The 19,592-nt window shown below is 36.4% G+C and overlaps 2 protein-coding genes and 1 non-coding gene across 3 annotated transcripts; all 3 read right to left on the bottom strand.

Annotated features, from left to right (window-relative positions):
• Positions 1-280: 280 nt before the first annotated feature.
• LOC130727104 (small nucleolar RNA R71) lies at positions 281-387 on the bottom strand. The gene has a single exon (XR_009015141.1). It is a non-coding gene; the product is annotated as a small nucleolar RNA R71 (small nucleolar RNA).
• Positions 388-1,895: 1,508 nt separating this feature from the next.
• Positions 1,896-10,423, bottom strand: LOC130722665 (pre-mRNA-processing factor 19 homolog 2). Its single transcript, XM_057573474.1, has 18 exons — positions 10,306-10,423; positions 10,105-10,190; positions 9,217-9,288; positions 9,027-9,089; positions 8,720-8,806; positions 7,514-7,655; positions 7,130-7,251; positions 6,861-6,977; positions 6,651-6,746; positions 6,517-6,576; positions 5,837-5,911; positions 3,562-3,666; positions 3,210-3,329; positions 3,044-3,121; positions 2,870-2,966; positions 2,733-2,784; positions 2,525-2,595; positions 1,896-2,432 (listed from the first exon to the last, which is right to left on the bottom strand). Exons 1-18 carry the CDS (start codon positions 10,316-10,318, stop codon positions 2,314-2,316), a joined length of 1,575 nt encoding a protein of 524 aa, XP_057429457.1. The 5' UTR covers positions 10,319-10,423; the 3' UTR covers positions 1,896-2,313.
• Positions 10,424-11,519: 1,096 nt separating this feature from the next.
• Positions 11,520-16,449, bottom strand: LOC130722666 (two-component response regulator-like PRR1). Its single transcript, XM_057573475.1, has 5 exons — positions 16,142-16,449; positions 13,692-14,399; positions 12,728-12,916; positions 12,510-12,632; positions 11,520-11,888 (listed from the first exon to the last, which is right to left on the bottom strand). The coding sequence occupies exons 1-5, from the start codon at positions 16,190-16,192 to the stop codon at positions 11,781-11,783; spliced, it is 1,179 nt and encodes a 392-aa protein (XP_057429458.1). The 5' UTR covers positions 16,193-16,449; the 3' UTR covers positions 11,520-11,780.
• Positions 16,450-19,592: the final 3,143 nt, after the last annotated feature.

Here is a 19,592-nt window from a genome sequence, read left to right as displayed (position 1 = left end):
AAGCTTGCTTTCATCACACTTGTGAGCGCACACCAGTTTGGTGGAGGTGCTACTGAAGATCCTCATGTTCATCTCAAGAGGTTCATCAGAGAAACTGCAACACATTGATGATGAACAATTTTTCTAAGGAGGCTATCATCATGAGTCTATTCCTTTTTTTTTTTATCTAAGACATAAGAATGAAGATTGGTTGTAGGTTCAACCTTAGGGGAGCATTCTAACATGGGAAGACTTGGTTGGAAAATTTGTTACAAAGTTCTTCCCCTACTCCCGTACGAGGATGATGAAGAGTGATATTAATTCATTTGTTTAGCTTGAGAGTAAAAAATTGTATGAGGCATTAGAGCGTTTTAAGGGACTCTTGAGGAAATGCCCTTAACATAATTTTTCTCTTGCTAATGAAATAGAATTTTTTATGGTGGAATCTCTAATTATGCAAGAGACAATTTGGAAGCAGCAACCAATAGAGCCTTTGGTGCACTACCTACCCAAGAGGGGTTTGAGCTTATTACTAAAATGGCTACATTGGTAGTTACTTCACTAAACGAAAGACAAAATGGGAAAGGATTCACGAGGTTGAAGCATTTGATGCTATGCTTTCCTCTAACAAGCAAGTGGCTTAATCCAACAAGTAGTTGTCTCAACAATTGGATGCAATAGCAATGCAGGGGCTTGCAAAAGAGAAACTACTAAAAAAGAGTTTGATGAAGATGTGAAAGCAATGAGATCTTTTGATAACAACCCAAACTCTAATGCTTTCACTCAGGGTTGGAAGAATCACCTCACTCTCTCTTGGAGAGGATAAAAATCAAGGCAAAGACTACGGGAAAGAGCTTTATCATCAAAGTGCACCAAGAAGTAACCATGAGGCATGTCAACAATCTTGATGTTACCACGGACCTCCTACAATATGATAGGCTGGGTTTACATAACGCACATCGAAACATTTAAACCTAACAACTTCACAACCAAAGCTTGTTTCCAAGGTCTACACCACATCAAACTCTTCCTTTTGACAATGAGATTTCCGGAATCAAAGTCCCTCTCTTCCTCTTCCTCTTCCTCTTCCTTATACCATCAATTCTCCACTAAATGCTTACCATCCTCCTCTCATCTCCTCCTCTCATGAGCCCTCCACGTGCAAATACATCCCTTCCAAAGCCCTAGTAGAGCTTTTTCACGATCAATCTTTCTCAACACTCTTTACATTCTAACCCTCACATATAGGTATTTTGCATTATCCTAAAAAAGTAACATTTCATAAATACTCAAACATATGAAGAAATTAACTTTTAATGATCTTTTATGATCACGAATTGTTCAAAAAATATCATTTTCATAATAATTCTGACGCTGATCCAAACTCGCCAAAGTTTGAAACACCAATAGAAAAAATCAAAATTAAAATTTCTATTTTGTTCTCTTTATTTCATGCTACAAACTTTATGTCCTACCATATTACAAATAATAAAATAGACCTAAGATTAAACAGGACACGTTTTATATCTGTCATGTTCTAAAGGCAATTAGGGACATGTCATCGCCATCCAAGTTACTACTAAAGTATGCATGATCTCCTATTCTCCTGTAGTAGGAAAAAAGTACTTAAATACTCCCTCTGTTCCTTTATATAAGAACCAAAAGGGGGGGTGAAAATTGTTCCTTTCTATAAGAACCAGATAAAACTGTCATTAATTATCTTTTCACAATTTTACCCCTATTCAATTGTAAAAATATGGAAATGTATTAATGGTGGAAAGAGATTAAAAATAAGTATGTTAAGGATGGCTTTGAAAATTCAACATTTGAGAGCAAATTTAATGCAAAAAACATACTTTCTTAAGGGGAGTGCAAAGTTATTTGATTCTTATAGAAAAAGGAACGGAGGGAGAGTATGTCTTTTAATGATGTCAATTGCCCAAATTAAACAGTCTATTGTCTAATAAATCCACCAAACACAAGAATGAGCTACAACCATATAGACTTCCAGAGTAATGGCTAACAAATATATTGTCTAAATAGTAAGTAATAACATTACAAAATTATCTACTCATAATACAAGCTCTTAGGTTTTGAAGATATTTCAAGCATTGCAGCTTGTCATCCAGGTCAGCTGATCAGGTCAAGCCACAGTAATGTTGCTGCAGAAAGCCTCAAGTATATTTGCTCCATCCCACATACATTATGGTATGTAAAGAACCAAACTGAATAATCAAATAAACCAAAACTTTCATTTACTTCTCCAACTCATCAATAGCAGCAGCAACTGTCACACCAGAGGAAAGGACTTTGATGCTAAGCAACTGAGGCACATTATGACTCAGCAGGAACATCATCTTCACCAGGCAAGCCAAATATTCTAAGATTTCGGTCCATTGATCCAACCGCCACATATTTTGAATCAGGACCAAATTTGACACACGTTGCCTTCCCTGGAAAGAATCAAACAGCGTCTTAGAAGCTGTGCGTCAATGAAATACTAGGCATGAAAAAACGATACACGAGAGGAAAAATAAGAAAGAACCTGTTCCAGATAAATCAGGAAAAGTTTTGATAATGTTCCATTCAGATTTCACATTTGCAACTTGGTGAATTCTGCACAAATTAACAAGCATAAGGAATCAGTTCAAGAGAGACTAATGGAAGAGGATGGAAAACAGAATAAGATGAGTAGATTTCCAGCAACATTCTGAAACCATCAAACAAATCCAGTTCAGGACAGCACTCCTCACCTTACATCAGAGCCTGCAATTGCAATGTAGGATCCACTGTGGTCGAACTCCACTGCAAGATGCAGAGTTAGATAAAGGCCTTTCTTAACTTTTTACTGTCAATAAGAGGACCATTAAGAATAAGTGAAAATGAATACCGGAGTTCGTCGGAGTTTCTGAGTCATATGGAGCGAAATTACGGAAGTTCTTCAATTTACGTAGATCCCAAAGCTTCACACCATCATGAGCTGCAGTCTACAAATTTGAAGATACAATAAGCATGCTGTATTAACAATCATCCTACTTTTTTTACTGATTATATTTTCACATACCGCAAGGTAGTATCCATTCTCGGAAAAAGATATGGCATTCACATGCCCTACATGTCCATCAAACTTAGCAACATTTGCCTGCAACAAATACAAGGTAAAAAGCAAATAAATTTGGAATAGAATAAAATATTAATTGAATTATAAATAAAGTAAAAAGAATGCATACCTGACTTTTCACATCCCAGATCTTAACAATAGAATCAGTTGTGCCAGTTCCAAGAATGAGACCATCAGGATGAAAAGCTGCAGCTGTATAGCCTGCAGAAGAACCAGAAGGGTCCGAAACCTACACAATACAAATCAGTAATTGTCTGATTCAGAACTTATCTAGGAAGGAATGAAGTTGCAAAATGTTCAAAGAAACTAAATTTCTACATTATTCAGAAACATCTATGAAACTAATCCCGAGAATCCTTACAAGTGACTCTTAACAAAAAAAAAGAAGAGAAAAGTGCTTCATCCAAATATAGGTGAGTTTTCTCTGCAACCAACCATACAGAGAAAACAAGAGATCTGACCTGAGTGAGACATGTCCCTGACGACAGTTCATAAAAGCACCAAGTGCCATCAAGCGAAGCAGTCACAAAGTAATTATTGGTGGCATGGACGGTGACAGCTTGCACCTGAAAAAAGGAAACACAGACCATTTTGCATCACAACAGACAGTAGAGAGCATAAATGAGACAACGATAAAAGGCAAGGATAAAGAAAAATTATAGATTTTAAAGAAACATTGCCCTCAGATAGTTAAGATCAACAATCATAAAGGCATTCATATGGGACTTTGCAACATATGAAATACTATTTCATTGGTCTAAGATGTATAGTTTCATACACAGCAAATTTTATGATTTATTTGGATACTATATATCAAACCAAAGAGCACCAAATTATAGAAGATGTACTCAACTGAAAACAAGCAACTGTGATAGAGCACCAGAAATAAACTGATAAAATATGTATAACTGAACCCAAATAACATACATACAGCAATTTACTCCTAGTCTCCTAGAGACTAAAATCTCTCCTACCAAGAATGTTCGCTGTCCACAAGCTTACCCAAAAAACTAGCATAGTGCTTATGCTATAAGATATAACCTCAAATAAACACGACCTAAATTCTTATGAAGTGAAAGAACAATTGCAGATGTGTAATAAGGGTGAACTATGGAGTAACAGAGGCTAGACAAATGAATAAACTGTTCTCATTATGTTTTCAAGGACGATAAAAAGTCACGATTCCATAAAGTAATCACATCCTATTCTAAGCAGTTGTTGTTGCGCTGACAGAATATGATAACTAAACCTTATCCCTTATCCTTACTGCCCATCACATATAAAACTTGACAGGAGGTTGGGTTAGGATAAGATAACAACTTTCTATTCCTTTTCACTCTCATCCCATCCAGTAGTACAAAAAGGACCCATATGCCACTCAAGTAGATTAAAACCATTGTCACAGAGAGAGCATGATATCAGCCCACATGTAAAATTTAATACCAGGCCTGCAAGATTATCATTGGCATGTAGGAGAGAAGTATGAAGTTGAAGAAGAATAGAGATCGAATTATTGAAAAACATCAAATAATCCCAATCATTGTTGTCAGACTCACGAGTTAACTTGATTCTACCTCCACAAAACAAGTGATCACGCCTTCAAACTCGAAAATTCCTTTACCCGAGCAAACTTGTGTAGACTCGCGAGTCTACAGCGAGTTGAAGAGTCTGGGCACCTATATCCCCAAATAGGAAGGGGTAATTTGGGTTTTTTCCTTCATTTTTTCTCTATAAACCCACTCTGAATCAGGTCTTACCCTCACCTGAGAGGGAGCCTCCGCCTCCGCTGAGAGTTTACGAACTGCTTGCATCGAGCACTGGTTGTTTGAACAAAGAGTGAGTCCCTGGTTCTTGTCTTCCCTTTTGAGTGGCTGTTCTTCTCACTCTCAGTTCTTATGCACTCTTGTTTTAATTTTGCTCTTAGTTTCAAAGAACTTATGGTGCGGTACTTAATCATTTATGTACTTTGTTGAACTTCGCTTTATAATGAAGTTGGATGTTGAATTTATTTGGTTAATGCCTCTTTGATGGTCCTAGTAGGTTATCTTTGCACACTATGACAGGTTATATTAAGTATTTTTTCATTTTTGGTAGACTCTTAAGAGTCGACTCGACGTCGAGTCTACCTACACTAAACGAGTCTTCATAGACTCTCGAGTCTAACAACCTTGATCCCAATCAAGAAGCTTTTATAATGAATGTTAAGCTACTGGAAGAATGTGCAAGCAATACATCATGCCCTCAATCCCTCCTCACTTGATAATATACAATAAAACTCATTAAGCACAAAATAGATTAAAAGTTAAAACCATCAAAGAGAGCATGATATCAGCCCGCATGTAAAATTTAATACCAGGCCAACAAGATTATCATTAGCATGCAGGAGAAAAGTATGAAGTTGAAGAAGAATAGAGATAGAATTATTGAAAAAAAAAACAAATAATCCCAATCAAGAAGCTTTATAATAAATGTTAAGCCACTGGAAGAATGTACAATTATTCATCATGCCCTCGATCCCTCATCACTTGATAATTTACAATAAAACTCATGAAGGTATGCCTCAATTTCACCAATGGAAATTATTGAATTTTTTATCTTCAAATAAATGGAAGAGAAAAATCTACCAGCTCATTTTTGCAGAACAAACCAATAACAAAGAGAGAAAAACTGAGGATGGTAATAGATCAAATAATAACAGATTAGGGACAGCAATAGGGTAGCTTTAGATTGATTTACCTCAGCTGTATGATCCCTCAATATATGCCTGCAGTTATAGTTACCATCATCTGACCCTTGCCACAAACGTACTGTCTGCAATATGAAGTAAAAAGAATACTGATCACTGGAAAAAGCAAAATGAAAATGGCAACTTGCAATATTATAAAAGTTGAACACTTGACCGGCTCATTTCAGAAGTTGCCGAGTTTGACAACACTAAGCAGACAGGAGCACATTTAATAGACACGAAAAATATCTTAAGGGTTTTGTCTTGAAAAGCCAAATAGAAAAAGTAGTTTAAGACCTTGAATCAAATTGGATAATTACAACTACAACTATCAGTATTATCACTTAACATTACTAAACTACATCTTTCCAGGGTTCCATGTGCTTTTGAATTTATTTTTGCAACTCATACACCATTTTAAGTTGACCAACTGAGACAAACATTGAAAATAAAATACCCATTACGAGAACAAAATGCAACATAAATTACAGGAGAGTGAATTATGAATTCAATGAGGAGAGTGAATTATGAATTCAAAGATTACATGAAAGGTTCAGTGTCTGGAAAAAGGAATGTCACCATGCATGGATAGACAAGCTCTACAATGTCCACTATTGGGTAAAAGAGGATGGTCAAATAAAATCCTTCCAACCTCGAAGCAATGAATGAATAGAAAGGGATAGCACTCTACCTTATCTGCTGAACTAGTTAAGAGTGAATCGCCCTGAGCTACAAACTTCACACTGGTTACCTACCAAAAATATGTAAAGTCAGCAATATGATTTTAAAGAAAAACGAGTCCAGCAGTTCCAACTAAAATGAGACCTTTTTGGAGTGACCGCTGAGTGTAGCTAGTATTTGTCCTGATGGTCGGTCAAAAATAACAGCATTTGTATCAACACCTCCAGTTGCAATTAGGTCCTGTCAAACAGAAAATGAGATGACCCTCTATCAGAAGCCATTAAGTTTTCCAGTAAAAAAATGCTGCCTTATAGCATATTTCCGAAACCAATTTATAGATATTAAATGCAATACCTTAGAATAAAGGATATCAAGACATATAATGCCTTGTTTGTTAGTTTTGTGAAAGGGATGACTAGATATTTGGGTGTATGTCTCCAGAGCGTCAACAGGAGCCAAAGTTGCAGGAATCTGAAACAAATCAGAGAAGAACATGCACAAAGTGAAAAGATCAAAATTTACAAACAGTAGCATCAAAGAAATACTCCAATTATGCCAAATAGCAGCTACGTTAAATAATGGCGTTGAACAAATCAAGACTTTTCTATTATCACAGAAAATACCTGGCGCTTTTTCCTCTGCTGTGAAAGAGCAGCGTTGCAGTCTGTTAGCTCATCAATTATGATTTTAGATATTCCAGGATGTATTCTCTTCGCACTAGGTGCCAGCTCCTCATCCTCAGCAGCTAAAAAGTAAAAAGAATAGTTGAAATGCGCAATTGCAAGAAAAAGCAAGAATTAATAGAAATGGGGAAATTGTTGAAAGAACCAATTATTAGTTATTACTACATGTTTGGATGCAAACCAAAGAGCGCTTATTGGAGCTTATTTAGTGCATTTTCTAGTAGATAAGCTCCAATAAGCCCGGATTCAAAATTATATAAAAAGAGATTTGCAAGGTTGAAAAACAGAGAACAGAAAAATCAACAAAATGATAACATGAAAAACCTCTTTTCCCATTGCTTAGGACAGGGGCTGTTATGGCATTTGGTGTAGAAATAGGGAACTGCCTTTCTGCCTGTGCAAGTAGAGACCTAGCTTCATCTCTTTCCTTTTTAAGTCTTGCAATCACGCGGCAAGCAGCATCATGCTACAGATTAAAACTAAAACATATAACTGCAGCTCTGACATGGAAAACAAACTACTTATAACATTCTGAAATTAATATCAACTAAGTCCCCGTTGGAAAAACAGCTTAATTAAGCGCTTATGAAATAAGCTATTTTTAAAAATTTATTGAAATAAATTGAGAATAAGCTACAGATAAGCTTAAGCTCTTTTTCATAAGCTATCCTGAGTAGCTTATGTAAATAAGCTCAAAACAGCTTATGCTAGGCCATAAGCTGTTTGCACAAGCTCTTCCAAACACTTGCACAAGAGCTTATGCTATCAGATAAGCTCAAATAAGCTCTTCCAAACTGGGCCTAAATGATCTTGTCAAATAGATAATCAAAGGATTACAAAGTTGAAGAAAAAAAGAAAATATTAATGCATAATAACTTAATAAGTCAAATAAAAATAATAAAATAGCTTGACAGCAATATATCTGATAACTCCCTACATTTCTCTTGTTCTGAACAATTTATCCTTGATGAGAAACAGTCCAATTATAAATTGACATCAACTACAAATGTCTCAATTTCCATTAGTCAAATAATTTACAACAGCTTAAACTGATTTTGACTATTCTATGAGATGCCAAAGGTTTAAACCTTCATATATGAAGAAGTCCTCGCAAACAAAAGACAAATTCACACTACCTATCTAAAATATTCGAAAGTAAATCTCAAATAGAAAAGTTTCATGACATAATGAGAAACTAAAAAGCTAAAAGAAATAGACCAGTAAGTTTTAGAGAATGTAAAAGGGCTGACCTTTCAACCCAACCATTAACTAGTTGGTGATAGGCATTCCAAAAAATGACATATTGACATGTCACATCATGGTTTCATTACAACATCCCAAAACATGACACTTAATAGGAAATTAATTCAAGAGCATGGAAAACTTATACTTACGAATCACGAAGAGATCAATAGAATCTAACAACAAAGATGAACCTTATAAAAGTACAGGAACTACTCATATGAATCACTCTTAGGCTTCAAACTTCCACAATTGACAGAACCAAGTCAATAATTTTGTCACTCTTACCTGATATAGAGCATGACTTAGCTCTTGCCTTGCGGTGTGCAATTGTTGCTCCAATGCAAAATTTGATAGCATCAACCCATCCCATTCCTATAAATTAACCAAGACAATTCATCATAACAAGAGGACTACATGATTTTTTTCAAAGATATAAAGAAGAATACATATTTCAAAGCATTTCTTCTAATTATTTATCAACAGAAACCACTATCAAACCCCTGAATCAATTATACAAAGCATATGCATAAACGGTTTCAAGCAAAGTCATCATACATAAAAAACGTAATACTTCAAAGCCTGAATTCCATACATTTTGAAACATTCCAAGCATGCCAGGGATGCTAGCTGCTTGCACAGGTCTGGGCTTCACTATCTGCGTGATAAAGTATCCTGATTTAATCAGCAAAGTGCATGTGAACTCTGGAAAAGCAAAGAACTACTGCAAATATGATTCGAGTAGCCTGCTTATAAACTCCACACCTGATACAAATCCACCATACCTTGCCAGTTTTGATTGGTACAATGTCATCCAGAGTAAGTGGTTCTCCAGTAATTGGACATTTCCCATAATCCTACTCATTTTCCAACAAAATGGAACACCAAGTGTCAAAAGCAGATTAGTAATAATTAACATATTATTGACAAGTTACAAGTCTAGGAACATCATCATGAAAAATGACAGCATCAAAAGCAGCTGAAACACTAACTGCATAACCAACATATACTAACCCTAGTCATTTATCAACAAAATTGAACATTATTGACAAGCCTAAGAACGTCATCACGAACAATGAATGATTGCATCAAAAGTTGCTGAAACACTAATGGCATAACCAAAACATATACAGAGTAAAAAAGCCACATCAAACATGTTAAGTAAATCACCATGCATAAAACACTGTTTTGTTCTTTAATAAAATGCCGGCACTGTCTTTTATTCTTCAAAATAGAACATAGACAGAGAAAACAAAGCTGCAATACTTCCTAATATATGCACATATGTAATAAAATTATTACAGATTTAGCCCATATCATTTTTTGTTTCACACTCCTATCCTATCCTATCCTATTTAACTTATTTTTGAAAAGAAAACAGTTTAAAAGTAAAGTGAGTTGAAAATAAACAGAATCCAAAATTGCAGTACTCATGGGTACAAAAAAGCAGTTCAAAATCAAACATTGAGTTGGGGAGGCTCCTGATTTCCATAACCCAGGGCTTAAAGGAGCAATAAGGAAAAACATTCACCCACAAAAAGGGTCCTTCGCTTCTGAACCCCCATTGCAGAATTACAAAACTTTCCCCATTTTCCCTCTAGCCTTTTCAGCAAATTGAACAGCAAAATATAGATTTACACATGCGAAGAGAGAGGGAAAGAGAGTGAGATTACCGATATGTGTCTCTCGATCAAACGCTTCTCGAAGAGAAGACCAGAGTTCCTGGACACGACGGGCTCTTCCGGAATCTCACCGGAGACTGCACAAATTGCAACAACAACAACAACACAGATCAGAAAAAGTAAAATTACAAATTGAATGAATGAAAGAAGAGCATTATGTAACATAGAATCAGAAGAAGAAGAGGAAATTACTGGAGCAATTCATGGTGGGAGTGGGAACGAGAGGGAGAAAGCTAGGGTTTTGGGTTTTGGAGCAAAAGAGTGTAGTGAAACGAGAGAAAGGAAATTGAAGCCAGTCACCGCTAGCTAATGATTCAGATTTCTCATTTTGTCTTTTTTTAATCAAATACCTGCAGGATGGCCCATACCCGGCCCAACTCTTAGTGCTTTCGGGTCGAACCAACTCTATGTTTATTATATTATATTATAGTAGTATAATTTATTTAAGTGCATTTTTAAAATAATTATCTATCTATCTAATCTAATTAATAAATGTTTGAGGAGCACTAATCCAGGTTCAAAGGAGATCTCAATATCTAACCAAGTCTAACTGCTTCAAACCAAGCCAATATGACAGTTTTCATGGTTACTCGAGGTTGTAACTAGTTAGGAGCAGTTTTGGTCATAGACACACCCACGTTCATAAGCACTTTCTCCATGTTCAAGAGCACAAACCCACAATTTGGGTCGGTTATTGGACTTGAGGATGCAACCAATAGATTCGAGGAATTCTTGAAAGGATTATATTAGCAATTATTTTATGAACACCGTAAATAAGAGTTTATATGTGAAATAGGGGTTGGACATCTTTACTACTAAACAATCCGAAAACACCTAATATCTACGGTTACAAGTTACGATAAATGACTGCTAAGAATTATATGTAAACATGATCTCATTTCGTTTTATGCTTCCATTCAACCAATTGTAACTTATTTTCTCATTTACTTTCTGAAGTTTTATTGATATTTTGTTTCTATTTCATTAGGTTAACTTAAACACTTTATGAAGTGTTTAAACCTTTTCAAATCGCCACGCTTGGATCATTGCTCATCGGAGCATTCTTTCTTCAAGTTATCACAGATAATGAGTTATTTTCAACTTGAGCACTACCTAACGTTTTCAAAAAATCGAATAAATGTATAGTTTCATTGCTTATTGAATACTAGCCTTAAAAGAACCCAAAAAGGACTTTATCAAAGCATCTAAATTGCTCATTAGATACATTTAATTACGGTTGTTTATTTCGCACGTAAACAACATTACAAACAAAAACTAATATTAATTGTTTTTTCCTTTGCTTCTACAGACCATGTTTGGTAGTTCAAGTAAAAGATAACTAATTCCTGTAAAAATACTTAAAAGCAAGTTCCTAAATATTATAGAAATTAAGGGGCTAAACAATATTGGGGGAAACTGGAATTTTTCATGTATTAATACAAACTTCTTCCCAGTTACAACATAGAAAAGGACAATATCTGCAAAAATGTATACAGTTTCTAGTTTCTGTGTGTTCCTAACTCACTTATTGGTATATTATTTGGACCCCAATTATTCAGTTTCCTCAAGCTATCAAACCCTGATAGCAGAAACCCGGGATGGAAAAGGGCCCTGCAAAAATCTAAAGAAGCTACAGAATATGTATACTAGTCCAACTATTAATTAATTCAAATCAAAGAGTGGATGGAATAGTTGCATTTGAAGGAGTTCACCCCACTGATATGGGCAAAGATATCTGAGGAATCAACCATATCATCATCTTCTTTCACAACTATCTGCAAGTACAAAATGGAAGGAATAAAGGATTGAGGAATTATGCCATCAAATAATTGAAATGTAAAAGTGGCAGAGTATTTTTCTTTTCCTTTTTTTAAGGCAAGTTGAACAACAGTGACCAATTAAGAGTATATTTTGGCAAACAAGTTACTTAAACAGTTAGCAATAAGTGTTGATTGCATAAGGGTTTATTCATAAGTTAATTTGAGAAACTTATTGAAATAAGTTATGAATAAGTTATTGGTAGGTATAATTAAGGCTTCGTTTGAAAAAACTTATTTTATATCATAAACGTTTGTGTAAGTGTTTTTGAGAACTTATTTTCATAAGCTCTTTAGATTAGCTTACGAATAAGAATTTCAGTTTCTCATATTAGCTTGTGAATAAGCGCTTATGCAATAACCGCTAATTGTCATAAGCGCGTCCTTAAGCTGTTTACCCAAACGCACCCTAAGGGCTTATTCATAAATGAACCAGAGCAACTTATGAATTTAAGCTCAAAACAACTCATACAAATGTGATAAGCTATTATTTACTGAAGTTCTGTCTAACACATGCACAAGAGCTTATGCTATAAGATAAATTTCCAAACGGATATAAATGTGCAAAGGGAATCTTACTTCTTCATCATCTTCTTCATGACTGCTACAAGCTGGTCTATGAGTCTCTCCAAAGTCATCATTCTTTGCAAACCTCCCTCTGACCCGGGGTCTGCTATCTGCCAAAGTTTTCCGGCAAGCATACTGCATATTTTATATTTTTTTTTGGTATCATTAGTTGAATTTTCAGAATATGCATGAGACTTGGTTGATGTGATATATAGGAACCATAAAAGTACCTTGATTTTCTTGCTGAAATTTCTCTGATTTCTCTTCTTCATGTATCTATGAATCTTTTCTTTCCTTTGCTCAACAGAAAGTTTTCCAACCTTTAAGGTAGATTCCTCCAAGTGTGAGATTTCTGGTGCCAAAGTGGCAGAAGTACTCCCAGCACCAGCTACCAGTTTCTGACTCTCAGCATCAAGTGCCTGTGAGAGAAATTGAAATTATCAAATTAAGGATCAATATCTTATTCAACATAAAGAGGATGTAGAATTATGCCTGGCCCACTCATTATTACTGTGTATTAACTTTTTATTAGACTGTAGAAACTAGAAAGAGATACATGAACAGAGCCACCCATGAATGAAATGTGTCTTTCTAATGATTCTGCTCTTTTATCCTTTTTTTTTTGGGCTGAAAGTGGTTATTCCTTCTTGCAAGAGTCCAAAAATGATTTTCATAAATTTTACAGAGACTAAAAACATTTTAAACTCTATTTTTTAATGCAGGTGACATTATAAAGGGACTGATAGCTAGCTATTATTTAATGGATATGGGAACCTATGAGATTTTACCTTAAGATATTGTGGACCATGAACCTTCCCTAAAAGTTCAACACAGAAAAATCCTCACCTAATTTTTTAAGAACTTTACTGCTTCAGCCTTATAGAATTACAACAAATATGCTTTAGCATCATCAAGAAGTTTCTTTGGCCATTGTACTTCTGTTTCCATACTTCTGAATTCAATTCACTGAACATTGGGAATGAATTTTTTCATTTGGTTCATTTACTGTTCTTAAAATTTGGGTTAAGACTAACTTTATCATAAAACTATTAGAGGTGAGAATTACTATACTCTATATAAGGACTTGTTTAGCTATATCTCTACTCAATGTGAGAATTCTCAACAACTAACAACAGTTAACTAAAACTTAAAGCTATAAAGGAAAACTTAACTAAACTTGAATATTGCACATACCTGAAGGTCTGGTGGATTAAACATATGCTGAATTGAATCTGTACAATATATTCCACCATTTTCTCCCTGGTAGTCCAATTCTTGTGTCTGCAGTTCAGAACCCAGTAGAATGCTCCCACCAAACAACCCAGAACTATCAGCAGACAAAGCAGTGTTGAGGGTCCCAGGCATGTAAACTCCCATGGCAGAACTGAGATAAGAGCAAGAAGGAGATGAAGGGTTAAGAGGGAGATAAGAAGGGATGGAAGATATGCAGTCATCATCAAAAACAGATGGTAATGGGGCCCCAACAAGAGGTGCAGCAGCAACCACAGGATCAGTGAGATACTGAGAAGAGAGACCCTTCAAAACTGAACCTGCTGAAGAGAAATCAAATTGTTGTTCCTGCTGAGTTGTTGTGATGGGGAGAACAAAAGCTGGAGATGATGAAAAGTCAATGGAAGCAGATATGTCATTTTCAATTTCTTCTTGGGAATCAAAGATAATAGACAAGTTATTGCTGTTTGTTGTGTTTTGGTTATTGATGGTGCTGGTTTCAGTAGTACTATTGATCTTATTGTCTGCATCTAAAGCTGCATATGAGGAATTCTCTTCATGGCAACAATTTGAGCTGGAGGTAACCTCAGAATTCTGAATTGACTCCGGGAACAATTCAGGGTCATGACAAAGCTCAAATATTCGCGCACTAATTGGACTCGAGATTTCGTCCTGAAATGTGTGACATAGAAACAATGTAAACAACATTTCTTCTTAAAACAACCAAACACAGGCTGAGTATAATTCAAACAAAACACACTGCTTTATAAACCAAGCTAGAAACGTGATTCTCTATAATTTTTTTTAGTTATGGGTTTTGTGAAATCTGAATCTAATTCTTCCCTTTTTGTTGATAGACATGAGTCTGATCTGATCACTTAGAACAGAAAAGATGTTCAAATTTCAAAAGCTGATATTCTCTAATCAATTAAGACTTTAACTTGTACATGTCTTCATCAATAGTGGTTATTCTAAAGTGATAAACAAGCTAGATAAATAATATAACAGTATCTCCTACACAAAGACTAGGACTTCATTGTCCAGAAGAAAATGAAATAAATAAATTAATTTGCAAAGTCCCAATAGTGCATTCTACATATAACTCTGGTTGGTTGCAAAGTCCAGTCACTCTTTGACCATATTTAGTAATAGAGATAGAAAAAGTTCTCCATTGAGTAATGTCCTTTTCAGGTTATTTATTGTGGAAAGAGATGTGCATCTAAGCTTTGATTTGAGGCACCCCATGTTAGAATGATATGATATGAAATGAAACTATGCAACAAGGTAAAAAACAAAGAAGGAACCTCATGCTATGTTATTTTTGTTGAGTAAGTGGAAATTATGATCCTTAAATGGAAATTGAAAGCCACTTAAAGGAACCCCATAATGCTATGTCTATGTGATCAACATGAACTGTTTGTCATTACACTAAGTAAGTCTTTTCTTCTCCCTATCTAACTGATCAATAAAGAATATCAAACCGCCAAAGCTTACACTAGAAGCCCAAAGAGATATATATTCTGCAGGAACTGAAAGCTATGTTTAATTGACTATCACGGAAATGGTACATGAAATATACGATTTTGCCCTCAGAAAAAGACATTTTTGTGGCAGGGCCATTGTCTTGGATTGGATAATATCACAAGAGAACAAACCCTTACACACTCTCAGGGAGTCTCTGATTCTTTCTTCTTGCCAGTCAATGAAACATTATACTCACCAACCATATAAATTTTTTTTCTTTAAGCCTGGGGCACGAAAGCGCCCGCTATGCGCAGGTCTGAGAAAAGGGTCTGATCACTTGGTTTATTATAAGCAGGCTTAGCTTATTTTTTTTTAGTTTTTTTTTACATAAGAGACTATTTCCAGGACTCGAATTTCGGTCCTAACCTTAGTTACATGGCAACCACTTTTAAGGGTTGGGCCAAGGTCCCCTTCTCAACAACCATATATAGAGAGAGAGAGAGAGGAGAGAAAACCTTCTTTCCTACAACTTGTGTGTATGGATGCTTTGTGGAAAAGAATTTGCAAGAATAGCTAATCCTAGCTTCCAGCTCCAGGAATATTACCAATAAAGGAAATGTTCAGACTCCTCAGAGACAAATTAAGATGAAAACATACAACACATTCAAAAAGAAGAAGAAGAAGCCATATTCATTATTCAGGATATGATTCTTGCATAGAAAGAGTTAATTCAGTGCAGGAAAGGAGCTATTCCTGGTGAAAATAATTACAGAACAATATTGCCACTACTTGGTCCCTAAAAAATCCACTTTCTTAAACACTTGTAAAGTTCTGCACAATTTCATAACTCAGAAGGTGCATGCATGTCATAAAGTTGGCTTAGCCTCTACACATACATCAACATTAAATTTAAGATTAACCAAGATAATAAACAAGCTTAAGGAAATTACAATGGGGAGTTGCTCAGCCTGTGTTGGAGGGTGGATAACATCCTGCAGCATGGTGATCCTCTTGCAGAGAAAGGTGGCAAATGAAGGTATATATAGTACCACAAATGAAAGTTAAGTTAAATATATGTAATAAAAAAGTCTGTATATACTTAAAAGTGTTAAATGTTATGATTTGGTGATGTCCTACACTTTTGTTCCTCAACTTGAACAATGCATGATTACAAAATTAAGGCAAATGGGGTTCAATATTAATAAAGATAAAAGAAGGAAAGCATGAGATGATAAAAAAAGAAAGTTACAAGGATAGAGAGAGAATAGGAAATGAATTTAGGAAGGAAGAGAGAGAAGAGAAGCTATGAGTAGTTAGTTAAGCCTAAGATGATGGTGTCAAAAACAGAGAAAATTAGTTATGTGCATATATAGGGAATGAGGGGGTTGTACGAATAGGCGTCAACGCGAGAGTGGCGCTGGGCCATGAATTCAATTCTTCACTGCTTTGGTGGGGTGAAGAAGTGGGAGTTCAATTCTTTCTTTGAGATATTAATAAAATTAATATATGAATTAAGCAAAAATAAATGGCTAGGAGAAGAAATTGGGTTGACCATGCCTCTGCTTTCTTATCCTAACCCAATGTACCTTAATTATATGCCAATATATTAGCATCAAAATCAATTTTTGCTAATTCCTTCCGTCAAACTTTTTCTTGCTAATTCCTCTCTTTTTTGGTTACCTTTTTTTTTTTAAATCAACAACCAAATAAAATTAAATCAAATCGAATTCAGCATAGATGCCAATACATCATCCCTCAAAAGACTAGACAACCCCGGAGGCCCCTCCTCAATCCAAACAGAGTCTGGGTAAGAAGAGGCGTTCCTAACAAGGTAGTCAGCACAAAAGTTTCCTTCCCTACGCACAAAAGTAAGATCAACATGATCAAAAAACACCACTAACTTATGACAATCCTTAATAATGGAAAATAAATAAGAGTTCCCAGAAACTTTCTTCCAAGCCTGTTGTAAGAGCAAGCAATCAGTCTCAAACTGCACTCTCCTGAACCCTAGCTGAATAGCCAAATCCATCGCCCACCGCAAGCTGAGGGCCTCCGCTACTGTAGGAGAAAGCACCATAGTGGGGTACTTTGTTGCAGCTGCGAGAACCTCACCTGCATGATCTCTAGCAACAAGACCAAAACCCGCAAACCTGTCCTGACCAACGGTTGCGTCCATGTTCACTTTGACTATGTTCTCTGCCGGTCTCCACCACCTCTTCAAGTTGCCCCTCTCATGTGATGCAGCCAGAGTGAAAGGTAGTGTTGATTGGCTGACCAAGCTAGCTACACGATCCAGTACCCCCGCAATGCAAAACATCTTTTCCTCAAAAATAAACTTGTTCCTAGCCTCCCAAATAGCAAACAAAAGACGTTGCACGCTTGCCACCACCTCAAGATCCATGTCCCGGATCACCATAGTCAAGAAATCCACCATCGTCAAACCTGGATCCACGCGAACACCCATGGGACTTGCAAACCAGCAACCTCGAGTAATATTGCAACCAAGAAACAGATGGTCAACTGTTTCCTCCTCAAGGCCACACAACGGGCAGCTTGAATCAACATCCACACCTCTCTGGCGGAGCTTCGTTCGCACCGGAAGGGCACCTGTACACACACGCCAAGATACCTCCCTAACCCTGGGCATAGAAGGTGCTTTCCAAAACCGCTTCCAAAGTGTTTGATCAAGCCCCCGTGAGAGAGAAGTCGAGGGAGAATCCTGGGCTACCACCTCTTGAAGAAACTCATAACCTGTTTTAACTGAATATAAACCGTCTGCAGTCCCTAACCAAAAGAGCTGATCTGACTCAGGCTGGAGAGGGAGAGGGACAGACATAATCCGAGCAGCTGTAGCTGGGTAAAAAGTCCACTCAATCAAAGGAACATTCCAACCACCGTTACCTAGGAGCATGAGATCTGCAACCTTGGCTAGGCCAAGCTCATCAACCACATCTTGCCTAAAATTCACTGGAGGACCATTAGCAAGCCAATTATCCTCCAAAATTCGAACCCGAGATCCATCCCCAATCCTCCAACAACTACCCTTCTGGATCATTGATGATGTTTTTAATATGCTACTCCATGCATAGCTCAGTCGATACCCTTTCTTAGCACACTCCATCCTAACGGAGGAGAAGTAGACATTTTTGAACACCTTACCAAGAAGGGAATCAGGGAAATTGTAAATACGCCACCAATTCTTAGCCACAAGGGCCAAATTAAAGGATTTGAAATCCCTAAAGCCAAGACCTCCAACATGTTTGGCCTGACACATAGTTTTCCATTTAACCCAGTGAATACCACGCTTGGAGGCGTCTCCACCCCAATAGAACCTGGAAATCATGCTCTCAATCTCATCACACAACCCATCAGGTAAAACGAAACATGACATCACATACGATGGGATTGCTTGCGCCACAACTTTTATCAACACCTCTCTTCCAGCTCGAGAGAGAGTTTGCTCTTTCCAACCCTTCAGTTTTTTCCACACTCGTTCTTTCACAAACCTGAAAATCTGAGTCTTTGATTTCCCAATGATAGTGGGTAAACCTAGATACTTGTCATAGTTATCCACAGCCTTTACTCCCAACAAAAGTTGTAAATCAACAAAACAGTTATCTGGCACATTTCGGCTAACTGATAACATAGACTTCTCTAAATTAATTTTTTGCCCAGAGGCACGTTCATAGGTTGCTAGAATGTTTTTTATGCACTCCGCTTCCTGAACCGTAGCCCGAGCAAAAAGAACACTATCATCTGCAAACAAAAGATGGGAAATTACAGGTGCAGAACGAGCAATTTTAATTCCATGCAAAGCAGATGTAGAAATAGATTTCTGGATCAAAGCAGAAAAAGCTTCACCACAAAGGATAAATAAGTAAGGGGAGAGAGGATCCCCTTGTCGCAAACCCCGATGGGGTGCAAAAGTCGGTTGCGGATTCCCATTCAGCATAACTGAAAAATTAACTGTACTGACACAATTCATAACTAAATTAACCCAATGTACTGGGAAGCCCATGTGAGTGAGAACACTTCTCAAGAAGGGCCACTCTACCCTATCGTACGCTTTTGACATATCAAGCTTAAGGGTCATCATGCCGTTACGACCTGAGATTCGTTTCTTCATGTAGTGAAAGCATTTGAAGGTAATTAAAGCATTATCTGTTATTAATCTGCCTGGGACAAAAGCACTCTGAGCTTCACTAATTAGATCATGCAAAATCAATTTCATACGATTGACAATGGTTTAATAAATGATCTTAAAAATCACATTGCACAAACTGATAAGCCTATATTGATTTGCAAACACTGCTTTTTTTAACCTTTGGTATAAGAACAATTAAAGTCTGATTAACCATACCTGGTGATATATCTCCCTGAAGCACTCGTAAACAGAACTCG

This window comes from Lotus japonicus, chromosome 6 (assembly GCF_012489685.1).
Source record: "Lotus japonicus ecotype B-129 chromosome 6, LjGifu_v1.2".
NCBI lineage: Eukaryota > Viridiplantae > Streptophyta > Magnoliopsida > Fabales > Fabaceae > Lotus > Lotus japonicus.
This window is presented reverse-complemented; position numbering and strand designations above follow the sequence as displayed.

Excerpts from the sequence above, each read along its gene's own strand:
- LOC130722665 (XM_057573474.1), bottom strand. Across the intron at positions 9,289-10,104 it reads TGATCGAGAGACACATATCG|GATTATGGGAAATGTCCAAT; the intron begins GTAATCTCACTC and ends GAAAATGAGTAG. Across the intron at positions 5,912-6,516 it reads TAACTAGTTCAGCAGATAAG|ACAGTACGTTTGTGGCAAGG; the intron begins GTAGAGTGCTAT and ends TTCATATTGCAG.
- LOC130722666 (XM_057573475.1), bottom strand. The coding sequence starts at position 16,192 with ATGCTGCAGGATGTTATCCACCCTCCAACACAGGCTGAGCAACTCCCC. Across the intron at positions 14,400-16,141 it reads AGGCTGAGCAACTCCCCATT|GACGAAATCTCGAGTCCAAT; the intron begins GTAATTTCCTTA and ends CACACATTTCAG. Across the intron at positions 12,917-13,691 it reads TTAATCCACCAGACCTTCAG|GCACTTGATGCTGAGAGTCA; the intron begins GTATGTGCAATA and ends TTTCTCTCACAG.